Below are 12768 nucleotides of genomic sequence, written 5' to 3' on the forward strand. Positions count from 1 at the left end.
TCAATAGCATACTGCGACGCAGAAGGTAAACTGGAAAGACAAAATGTGCCGAGAAGATATTGGCCAAGCATGTTTTTACTGGCCAGCGGGCAACCATTAATGTCAGATCCTGCTAAAAGTGTCCAGTAAGAAACGTACATTCTCGCTTTCCATTTCAAATTGCTTTGCCCTACTGAACATGACCCAGACATTTGGGATTATGGGTTACCTTGAGCAGCGGGTGGATCTTATCCACGGGCAAGGCCAAAGGATTCCTCCTCTTCCTCTTTTCAATGGCCGCCTGGGCATCAGCGATAGCCCATTTGTCGATAGGGTGAGGGAAACTCTTCTGCACTCGCTCCTGAGGGGAGGAAAGGAGGGAAGGAGTGAGGGAGATCGAGAGCCCTTTAATAGTGCAATACTTTTGACCAGAGCCCTATGGGCCCTTGTCAAATATAGTGGAATACATAGGGAATAGGTTGCCATTTGGGTTGCAGACAGGTCCTTACTTATCTCTTATTTACTTTAATTACATATTTCCTGGTACTCTATTGATGCTGCATCCATAGGCAAAGCAAACATTACCCCCAGTGAACGAAGACGTTCACTGGGGGTAATGTTTGCTTTGCCTATGGATGCAGCAGCATTAGAGTACCAGGAAATATGTAAACATGCCTCCTTCTCCTTCAAACTGCCCTATGACACTTTACACCACTTTTTATTTTTTATTGTCGCAGACATTTCACAAGGGACTTTTCCCTTAAAAAGGGACATTAACAGGTTATGTCAATGGGAGGGCGGGTACGTGACATGTACATGTCAAGTCACACTTTCCACTAGAGGCACTACCAGAATGTCCTTCCCTTGACGTAGGAGTTGGGCTAAGAGTTACTGTAACCCTTTAAAAAAGGGTGAGCACTACAAAATACATCCACAGTTAACAGAGGACATGTTCATAAGCACTACATAAAAATGAATAAGCGCTTATGTCAACAACTTCAAGTTGACATAGGCTTTCTGAGGCCTAGGCATTTACAAAATGTTTGTGTTGTATATTAGAGGGAATCAAACATGTATGTTGTGCCTACAAAGGTGTTAAGGAACTCCTTATGAATGTGTTATGTAGTTCTTATGTAGGGTACATACATAGTAAACAAACAATACAAATTTCCCGCAATCCATTGGATCCAACGGGTCACAAATTACAATACACACAAGCACAAATGAGTGTGGCCAATCATCAACCCTGGCAGGTCAATGGTTAAAAAGGGGGCACAGGTCAAGGGTTAAAGTTCTTACAGACTGGGTCACAGGGAGAGGTCAACAGAAAGTGAGAGCACAGAACTAAGGGAGGCGTAAACATGGTAAAAAGAGACCACATATCCATGGTTTGACTTTACCATGCCCCATGGCGAGGGCCATGGACCCGAAAAAGCACCTGTGGATTTCACGTGATCCGTCTGCTCGCGAAAATGAGTCAAGGTGGACAAAACAAAAACAAGAGGTGAAAACAGGTTGGCCCTCTAAAACATGGACTGAACAAAGAAAGATTTCAGATGTTTTCTGCATTAACTCATGTCAGTTATCATTGTAAAAAAAATCAACACAATAGCAGTGGCCATTAGTGTGATGATGCGCAAGAAAACATACTGTTAAATGACATAAAACCGAACTAGAACTAAAAAGGTCATCATATTCAAAATATGAGACTGTTGCGTGTTCTGTTCAAATGATTGTCAAAGCAATAGGAGTCAAAATACATATGTCCGCAAATAGCTTAACTTTTCTACCTTTCACTTTGGGTAAATGGATTGGATTCATAAGAATACAAATGGACAAAAACAGAGTTATATCTCAGTGCAAAACAAACCGCCTAAAGAACACCATGATCTGAGCTGAAAAGAAATTTAACTTCACAAACATTTACAATTTCCCCTTTTTGGTTGGGGACATAAATCAACATCCTCCTTTACGGGAACCCTGACTTAACCAGCTGTCAATAAAAAGTGGGTCTGCTAGAGAATAAAATTAAGCTGAATGCTATGATACGCTGTGAGCGACGTTAAAGCGGCAATCAGCAGTTGAAACAATAACAAAGCGAACTCCCTGCCCCGGTTTGGTAAAAAGCTGAGGGATGGGGCTAGAGAAATGTAACCACTCAAATTCATAGACAGAGCTATGGATGCAAGGACTGGCCATCCATTATATCAAAATTATAGTTTTAACCATGGTTTGAGGCTATATAGTGCTTGTTGCGTTTATATTTTTGTTCAGTGTAGCAACTGCTGATTGCCCCTTTAAAGTAGAAGTAGCCCCTAACCACTGGTCAAGGGTCAGTTTATTTCCCAGACCATAGGTTAAAGTGAGAGGATCAGGGGAACAGTCGTCTGATCCCAGACCTGTGATTTAGAGGCAACTTCTACCTCGCCGCAGTTCATTGATCTGTTGTTGATGCCCTGAGGGATTCTGAAAGGGAAGGTCTGCTCACTCTTTTTCTGCTCCCAAACGGGATCTTTTAATACAACACAATCACAACGAGTCAACTTAATTGTGATTGAAATGTTGTGATTTTATCACCTGGGCCTAAGCTTTAGTAAAAGATCACATTTGAAGCATACATTCCCTTTTTCTCTATGTATTGGACCTTTTTGTCCAAAGCTCTCGTTATTGCTTTGGAGGTGTACAAAACCACCCTCTGTTTATACTCTGTAAAAAAGGGGGTCAACAAGGTTTTAGGTCTTGTTGCGCTATTGACGGAGATCTTCACCTCCACGTCCTGCACGCTGCGTGGCTGTGCCTGGCAGAGCATGCTGAGCAGCAGCAGGATCAGCTCCTCGATGTACTGCAGCGCATCCTCCTGGGACGACAGCTTGGGATGCACCTGGCTCAGCACCTTCACAGAGACAGAGATGTGCATTAGTTCAGTATGAGTAAAAAAAAATAAAAAAATCAACTGTTAAAAAAGGTTGGATTGGTAGAATGTGGTAAACATGTATGAGTTCAGTATAGGTGGAGTTGATTATCATATAATTGTTTTAATAAACTGTTAAAAAGCTTGGAGTGCATCTGGCTCAGCAGCTTTACACAGAAACTAAGAGAGATGTGGCTAGGCTACTAATTCAGTACAGATTGCCGCTGGCCCCAAACTGGTTGACTCAATGGTGTTTCCATGGAATAGAATGAACGTGGAAAACTGATTGAATTTGCAAAAAGTAATCAACATAAAAGGAACTGACATTTCGTAATTTTTTTTCACCCAATTTTGAACCTAAATCTGTTGATTACACGTTAGTTGACGACGCAATCAAATGCAAATCTAAACTAGACGTTGAAGTGACGTCTATGTTTAAAAAAAAAAAAAAAAACTGTTAAAAACCTTGGGGTGCAACTGGAGAGACATTTTCTAGTGTAGCATAGTTTGGGTTTTTCACACCTAGTCCCTTTTCAGGTAATTTTTGTGAACTCGGTGCCGTTCGCTTAATGTTTTGTGCAGTGTGAACACTCCAAAAGGACTCAGACCCCTTAAAAGAGCCCCAAAAGCAAACCGAATTGAGACCATTGTGAGAGGTGGTCCGAATTGGGTTTGCTTGAATTTCCGCACCACACACTAGACTACTGCAGCAGCGTTTCCCCTGCCATAAGCCCTCACATTGGTGCCACAAGAGAGAGAAGATGAGGTAACACTTCACTTGACACACAGCGTCATAACACGTTATTAAACGGTCATAACCGTGTCACGTCGTAACAGCCGACATAACACTGTCATGACATATATTTAGACCTGTTGTGACATATTGTGTCATTTTATGGCTGTTATGACACCTACATAGGAGTGGAAAGGAAACTTCTTCACAGAGAAAAAACTTATTTGAATAAATTTGGGTTTTGACACTCTTAAGTAGGTGTCATAACCAGCCATAAAATAATGCAATATGTCACAACAGGTGTAAATATATGGGTCATGACAGTGTTATGACAAGTTATGTCAGCTGTTATGAGATATGACATGGTTTTGACCGTGTCATAACGTGTTACAGAAGATGATGTGCAGGGTCACATAAAAAAAGAAGTGCATGTTTGGATACTGATTAGCGATTGTTAAGGATGCACAGAAATTCCAAAATGTGTGGAGGTTTTGTTCAGACGAAATCAAATAAAATGTTATTGGTCACATACACATGGTTAACAGATGATAATGTGAGTGTAGCGAAATGCTTGTGCTTCTAATTCCGACAGTGCAGTAATATCTAACAATTCCCCAACAACTACCGAATACACACAAATCTAAAAAGGGATGAATGAGAATATGTACATATAAATATATGGATGAGCGATGGCCGAGCGGCATAAGCAAGGTGCAATAGATGGTATAAAATACAGTATATACATATGATAAGTAATGTAAGATATTTAAACATTATTAAATTGGCATTATTTAAAAGTGGCATTGTGTAAAGTGACTCGTGATCCATTTATTAAAGTGGCCAGTGATTGGGTCTCAATGTAGGCAGCAGCCTCTCTGAGTTAGTGATTGCTGTTTGGCAGTCCGATGGCCGAGATAGAAGCCGTTTTTCAGTCTCTCAGTCTCAGCTTTGATGCATCTGTACTGACCTCGCCTTCTGGATGGTAGCGGTGTGAACAGGCAGTGGCTCAGGTGGTTGTTGTCCTTGATGATCTTTTTGGCCATCCTGTGACATCGGGTGCTGTAGGTATCATGGGGGGCAGGTAGTTTGCCCCCGGTGATGTGTTGTGCAGACCACACTACCCTCTGGAGAGCCCTGCGGCTGCGGGCGGTGCAGTTGCCGTACCAGGCTGTGATACAGCCCAAAAGGGTGCTCTCGATTGTGCATCTGTAAAAAAGTTTGTCAGGGTTTTGGGTGACAACCCCTTCAGTTTCCTGAGGTTGAAGAGGTGCTGTTGCACCTTCTTCACCACACTGTCTGTGTGGGTGGACCATTTTAGTTTGTCTGTGATGTGTACGCCAAGGAACGTGAAGCTTTCCACCTTCGATGTGGATTGGGGGGGGGGGGGGGTTCTCCCTCTGCTGTTTCATGTCCACGATCATCTCCTCTGTATTGTTGACATTGAGGTTGTTTTCCAGACACCACACTCCGAGTGCCCTCAACTCCTCCCTGTAGGCTGTCTCGTCGTCGTTGGTAATCAAGCCCACTACTGTTGTGTCGTCTGCAAATTTGATGATTGATGATTGAGCATGGCCACGCAGTCGTGAATGAATGGGGAGTACAGGAGGGGGCTGAGCACGCATCCTTGTGGGGCCCCAGTGTTGAGGATCAACGAAGTGGAGATTTTGTTTCCTACCCTCACCACCTGGGGGCGGTACATCAGAAAGTCCAGGACCCAATTCTACAGGGCGTGGTTGAGACCCGGGGCCTCCAGCTTGATGATGAGCTCGGAGGGTACTATGGTGTTGAATGCTGAGTTGTAGTCAATGAACAGCATTCTTACAGGTATTCCTCTTGTCCAGATGGGATAGGGCAGTGTGCAGTCCTTGTTTCCGGGCCACGACGGTGGCACTGTTTTATCCTCAAAGCGGGCAGAGAAGGTGTTTAGTTTGTCTGGAAGCGCGGCGGTGTCCTTGACGTGGCTGGTATTCTTTTTGTAGTCCGTAGACCCTGCCACATATGTCTTGTGTCTGAGCTGTTGAATTGCGACTCCGCTTTGTCCCTTTACCGGCATTTCGCTTGTTTGATTGCCTTGGAGATGGAACAACTACACTGTTTATATTCAGCCATATTCCCAGATCTCTTTCCATGGTTAAATGCGGTGGTTTGCACTTTCAGTTTTGCGAAAGCCACCATCCATCCACGGTTTCTGGTTAGGGTAGGTTTTAATAGTAACAGTGGGTACAACATCTCCAATGCACTTCCTTATAAACTCACTCACTGAGTCAGCGTATAGATCGATGTTGTTCTGAGGCTGACCGGAACATATCCCAGTCCTGGTGATCAAAACAATCTTGAAGCATGAATTCCGATTGGTCAGACCAGCGTTGAATGGTTCTAGTCACCGGTATTTGTTTGCAATATGTGATCTATAGGCTAAGATAGCTTCATACACTGTTTGTAGGGTATGAATAGTGTGAGATGGCAACATATTTGGTGAAAATCACAACATGGGGTACAAAATAAATTCAAGCTCTTAAAGGGGTAGTAGCCTACATTCAGTATACAATTTTCAATAACAGCATTATTTAATCTGCAGTTATTATTCTGCTATTTATTCTGTTACCAATAATATTTACATGTTAGTAGTATCTTCTGATTGTATTTAGTTAAAATATTAGACATAATTGTAATCTATTAGCTTCCAAAATGTATGTAGGCATTAGTGTGAAATACTTAAAGGAAAGGTTCACCGATTTTGAATGTTATACTGTTTTTGTGCATCTCTGAGTGATGTTCTATCGATACCCTTGGGTGATTTAATGTGTATCGGAGTTATTGGCGTTCAAGCAGGCAGAATCCGTCCGGTATGACGCAGCACTATGACAAAGTCGCACTCACTACACTGGAAGTTAATAGGAATACGACTTTCAGATGTCAAAAACATCTATCTACCTACTGCCTCTGATCTTGCGGAATCACTAAACACACATGCTTCGTTTGTAAATGATGTCTGTTGGAGTGTGCTCCTGGCTGTCCGTAAGTAAACAGAAAAAATATTTTTTAAATGGTGCCGTCTTGGTGCCGTCAGTAGGTGTTTGCTTTATAAGGAATTTGAAATGATTTATAATTTGTAAGTATATTTTAACAATTACATTTACTTTTGATACTTATGTATATATATTTTTTTTTAAATACTCAAATAATATTTTACTGTGTCACTGACTTTTACTTGAGTGTTTTTCTATTAGAAAGGTATCTTTACTTTTACTCAAGTATAACAATTGAGTAATTTTTACACCACTGCTGCTATGTACCATAGAGGTCAATGGTCAAGGTTCTGCTGACCTGAACATTACGAAAATGTGTCTGAATCTCTAAGCTTTCCAATCTAGCTGTCTGATAACAAATTCAGATGGAATGGCCTGTCCTGCACTTTGTAAAAACCCAGAGTGCATTGAGGGAATGCTGGAAAATGCTCTTGGAACCTTTCTAAACATAGCAAATGTGAATACAAAGAGAACTCCGAACACAAAATAGGTGAAGTGAACTGGCAAAAGAGTTGAGTACTCATTCAAAGGCGAGGGCAGTGTGAATACAAAGAGAACAGAGTTATTTTCCTTATTTTTTACCCGGAGTTCATGTTAAAAAAGGACTATATGTGAAAATAACCTTTGTGAGAAAAATATATATATATGAAAGAAAGTTGGATTTCTCATTTGGACCACTCAAAAACAGACAGAATACAATAGTCAACTTTTTACTGAAAGTAGGCTAGACTTCACACTCTCAGAGATACTTTTGGTTGGATAGGCCCATCTGCATTCCAGTCAAGTGCACTCAATCATAACAGTCACAAGTTAATGTATAGAAAGACCTTACATGAGGAGTTCTTGCAGAACACGCCCATCATAACATAGTTCCAAACTCCTTAAACACAGCCCATGGTTGGCTGTAAAATCAAACACTAGACAAAGGCTACATGAATATTGATGAAAGCCATTTTCCAAGTCAATTCATATTTTTCAAGCAGGACATTGCTATTTAAGTGCTCATTATCACTAACTAATTTTGTGTGGACTTACTGCCGAACTTGTGCCCACTTTCATGCAGTCACTCAAACAGTAACAAACATGGCTAGAAAAAGAGATGACCAGCGATGAAGGTTTATCGCAGTCGCTACGAACATAACCATAAAGACACATTACTCACATTACTACCTTTTGGTCCTGCATCTCCTAAACCATCATCCATTGAGTTGGTACAAGAATTCAATCTTGACTTTATGGCTGGTAATGGGTCAAATACATTAGGGGAAGAAGTACACAATTAGGCTACTTTAGTTTAGAATAAGCATACGGGTTCGAAGCCCATGGAGTGGGACTACTGCCTCTAAAGCCGTCACTGGTAACTGACTGAGCCCAGCGACGAGAGCATGACGAGAACACTGCACTGACACTCCTGTCTCGTCAGTTCGCATCGCTAGCCAAGGCATCCTATCAGAGCATGACTAAGCAAGTTCTGAGCGTCTCTACTCCCCTCCTCCTCTTAGAGGGGGCATGGTCTCTACTAGAGGTCGACCGATTAATTAGGGCCGATTTCAAGTTTTCATAATAATCGGAGATGGGTAATTTTAGACGCCAAAATGGATTATATATAATTTTTTTACACCTTTATTTAACTAGGCACGTCAGTTAAGAACACATTCTTATTTTCAATGACGGCCTAGGAATGGTGGGTTAACTGCCTTGTTCAGGGGCAGAACGACAGATTTTTACCTTGTCAGCTCAGGGATTCAATCTTGCAACCTTACGGTTAACTAGTCCAACGCTCTAACCACCTGCCTCACGAGGAGCCCGGCTGCAAATGCAGTAAGAAGCCAAGGTAAGTTGCTAGCTAGCATTAAACTTATCTTATAAAAAACAATCAATCAATCATAATCACTAGTTATAACTACACATGGTTGATGATATTACTAGTTTATTTATTTATGTGTTGCATATAATCAATGCAGTGCGCATTTGCGAAAAAAGACTGTCGTTGCTCCAAAGTGTACCTAACCATAAACATCAATGCCTTTCTTAAAATCAATACACAGAAGTATATATTTTTAAACCTGCATATTTAGCTAAAAGAAATCCAGGTTAGCAGGCAATATTAACCAGACGAAATTGTGTCACTTCTCTTGCGTTCATTGCACGCAGAGTCAGGGTATATGCAACAGTTTGGGCCGCCTGGCTCATTGCGAACGAATTTGCCAGAATTATGACATAACATTGAAGGTTGTGCAATGTAACAGGAATATTTTGACTTATGGATGCCAACCGTTAGATAAAATACGGAACGGTTCCGTATTTCACTGAAAGAAGAAACATTTTGTTTTCGAGATGATAGTTTCCAGGATTCGACCATATTAATGACGTAAGGCTCGTATTTCTGTGTGTTATTATGTTATAATTAAGTCTATGATTTGATAGAGCAGTCTGACTGAGCGATGGTAGGCACCAGCATGCTCGTAAGCATTCATTCAAACAGCACTTTCGTGCGTTTGCCAGCAGCTCTTCGCAATGCTTGAAGCATTGCGCTGTTTATGACTTCAAGCCTATCAACTCCCGAGATTAGGCTGGTGTAACCGATGTGAAATGGCTAGCTAGTTAGCGGTGTGCGCGCTAATAGCGTTTCAAACGTCACTCACTCTGAGATTTGGAGTAGTTGTTCCCCTTGCTCTGCATGGGTAACGATGCTTCGAGGGTGACTGTTGTCGATGTGTTCCTGGTTCGAGCCCAGTTAGCGGCGAGGAGAGGCATGGAAGCTATACTGTTACACTGGCAATACTAAAGTGCCTATAAGAACATCCAATAGTCAAAGGTATATGAAATACAAATCGTATAGAGAGAAATAGTCCTATAATTCCGATAATAACTACAACCTAAAAATTCTTACCTGGGAATATTGAAGACTCATGTTAAAAGGAACCACCAGCTTTCATATGTTCTCATGTTCTGAGCAAGGAACTTAAACGTTAGCTTTCTTACATGGCACATATTGCACTTTTACTTTCTTCTCCAACCACTGTTTTTGCATTATTTAAACCAAATTGAACATGTTTCATTATTTATTTGAGGCTAAATTGATTTTATTGATGTATTATATTAAGTTAAAATAAGTGCTCATTCATTCAGTATTGTTGTAATTGTCATTTTTACAAATAATTGTATTTATTTTATTTTTTATAAAATCGGCCGATTAATCGGTATCGGCTTTTTTGGCCCTCCAATAAATCGGTATCGGCGTTGAAAAATCATAAAATCGGTCGACCTCTAGTCTCTACTCAACTTAGCAGCACTTCAGAGGCAGAAAGGGACGGAGAATTAAAGGGAGAGAGTGAGTGTGAGCGAGAGAGGGAGTTTTGGAGACAGAGTGGGCTGAGGAACTGAGGATGGGGTAAGAGAGGGATAAAGGAGGCGGCAGTGTGGAGGTCAGATAGTGAAAAGATGGAGACCATAGAAAGAGAAAGTAAAACTATTTCTACGAATATGCCATTTCATTTTAAGGGAGAGACCGCATCAAATAGTTAACTGAGCGCTAAAAAGGTGCAGATAGAATGAATAAAAGCAAAAAGAAAAGCGCAGACGGAAGGGAGGTAAGTACAGGGGACTATAACCTACAGCAGGGGTCATCAACTAGATTCAGCTGCGGGACAATTTTTTCCTGGTGTTAACAGTAATGTCCAACAATTAAAATAAAAAAATAATATGGGAAAAAAAAATTAAAAATACATACAGTACCAGTCAAACGTTGACACCTTCTCATTCAAGGATTTCTCTTTGTTTTTACTATTTTCTACATAATATTAAAGACATCAAAACTATGAAATAACACATATGGAATCATGTAAGAAGCCAAAAAGTGTTAAACAAATCAACATATATTTTATATTTGAGATTCTTCAAAGTAGCCACCCTTTGCTTTGATGACAGCTTTGCACACTCTTGGCTCTTCAATGGAGCAAGAAATATGGTGGAAACCCATTCGAGCTCATGAAAAACACCAACTCAATAGGGGAGGGAGCAAGTGAGAAAACTTCAGTTTAGAAAGGCAGAGAATCGGAAAGTGGCGAAAAGCGTACTGCAGCTGAAGTGCAATCTTCTCCCATCATAGGCAAAGAATGGTCTACAGTAGCCTCAGCAGCACTCTGTAGGGTAGCACCACGGTGTAGCCGGAGGACAGCTAGCTTCTGTCCTCATCTGGGTATATTGACTTCAGTACAGTAAAAAAAACAGCAATTATGACAACTTCCTGAGGGCGTCCTCCAACCCATCAGAGCTCTTGCAGCATGAACTGACATGGTTGCCCACCCAAAGAAAGAATCAGAGAATGACTCTAGTACTGAAAGCATAAGCTACAGCTAGCTAGCACTGCAGTGCATAAAATGTGGTGAGTAGTTGACTCAGAGTGAGAAAGAAAGTTGAACAGTTTAACATTAATTTCTTCCAAAATTAAGGAGAAGCGAGAGTGAGATACAGTGGGGAGAACAAGTATTTGATACACTGACGATTTTGCAGGTTTTCCTACTTACAAAGCATGTAGAGGTCTGTAATTTTTATCATAGGTACACTTCAACTGTGAGAGAAGGAATCTAAAACAAAAATCCAGAAAATCACATTGTATGATTTTTAAGTAATTAATTTGCATTTTATTGCATGACATAAGTATTTGATACATCAGAAAAGCAGAACTGAATATTTGGTACAGAAACCTTAGTTTGCAATTACAGAGATCATACGTTTCCTGTAGTTCTTGACCAGGTTTGCACACACTGCAGCAGGGATTTTGGCCCACTCCTCCATACAGACATTCTCCAGATCCTTCAGGTTTCGGGGCTGTCGCTGGGCAATACGGACTTTCGGCTCCCTCCAAAGATTTTCTATTGGGTTCAGGTCTGGAGACTGGCTAGGCCACTCCAGGACCTTGAGATGCTTCTTACGGAGCCACTCCTTAGTTGCCCTGGCTGTGTGTTTCGGGTCGTTGTCATGCTGGAAGACCCAGCCACGACCCATCTTCAATGCTCTTACTGTGGGAAGGAGGTTGTTGGTCAAGATCTCGCGATACATGGCCCCATCCATCCTCCCCTCAATACGGTGCAGTCGTCCTGTCCCCTTTGCAGAAAAGCATCCCCAAAGAATGATGTTTCCACCTCCATGCTTCACGGTTGGGATGGTGTTCTTGGGGTTGTACTCATCCTTCTATTCCTCCAAACACGGCGAGTGGAGTTTAGAGCAAAAAGCTCTATTTTTGTCTCATCAGACCACATGACCTTCTCCCATTCCTCCTCTGGATCATCCAGATGGTCATTGGCAAACTTCAGACGGGCCTGGACATGCGCTGGCTTGAGCAGGGGGACCTTGCGTGCGCTGCAGGATTTTAATCCATGACGGCGTAGTGTGTTACTAATGGTTTTCTTTGAGACTGTGGTCCCAGCTCTCTTCAGGTCATTGACCAGGTCCTGCCGTGTAGTTCTGGGCTGATCCCTCACATTCCTCATGATCATTGATGCCCCACGAGGTGAGATCTTGCATGGAGCCCCAGACCGAGGGTGATTGACCGTCATCTTGAACTTCTTCCATTTTCTAATAATTGTGCCAACAGTTGTTGCCTTCTCACCAAGCTGCTTGGCTATTGTCCTGTAGCCCATCCCAGCCTTGTACAGGTCTACAATTTATCCCTGATGTCCTTACACAGCTCTCTGGTCTTGGCCATTGTGGAGAGGTTGGAGTCTGTTTGATTGAGTGTGTGGACAGGTGTCTTTTATACAGGTAACGAGTTCAAACAGGTGCAGTTAATACAGGTAATGAGTGGAGAACAGGAGGGCTTCTTAAAGAAAAACTAACAGGTCTGTGAGAGCCGGAATTCTTACTGGTTGGTAGGTGATCAAATACTTATGTCATGCAATAAAATGCAAATTAATTACTTAAAAATCATACAATGTGATTTTCTGGATTTTTGTTTTAGATTCCGTCTCTCACAGTTGAAGTGTACCTATGATAAAAATGACAGACCTCTACATGCTTTGTAAGTAGGAAAACCTGCAAAATAGGCAGTGTATCAAATACTTGTTCTCCCCACTGTATATATGGTTGTATGTTGTTTTTACTTTCACTTAGCT

The 12768-nt window shown here is 41.6% G+C and overlaps 1 protein-coding gene across 4 annotated transcripts in view; it reads right to left on the minus strand.

Annotated features, from left to right (window-relative positions):
* The window catches only part of LOC139567038 (son of sevenless homolog 1-like), an 88331-nt gene that overhangs the window by 64395 nt on the left and 11168 nt on the right, over positions 1 to 12768 (minus strand). For all 4 annotated transcript variants that reach the window (XM_071388458.1, XM_071388460.1, XM_071388459.1 and 1 more), the window contains exons 2-3: positions 2747 to 2872; positions 209 to 340 (exon numbers count right to left, since the gene is read on the minus strand). In XM_071388458.1, coding sequence (XP_071244559.1) covers positions 209 to 340; positions 2747 to 2872 — 258 coding nt within the window. The remainder of the gene's footprint in view (positions 1 to 208; positions 341 to 2746; positions 2873 to 12768) is intronic.

The sequence above is a fragment of the Salvelinus alpinus genome, unplaced genomic scaffold, assembly GCF_045679555.1.
Source record: "Salvelinus alpinus unplaced genomic scaffold, SLU_Salpinus.1 scaffold_40, whole genome shotgun sequence".
Lineage (NCBI taxonomy): Eukaryota > Metazoa > Chordata > Actinopteri > Salmoniformes > Salmonidae > Salvelinus > Salvelinus alpinus.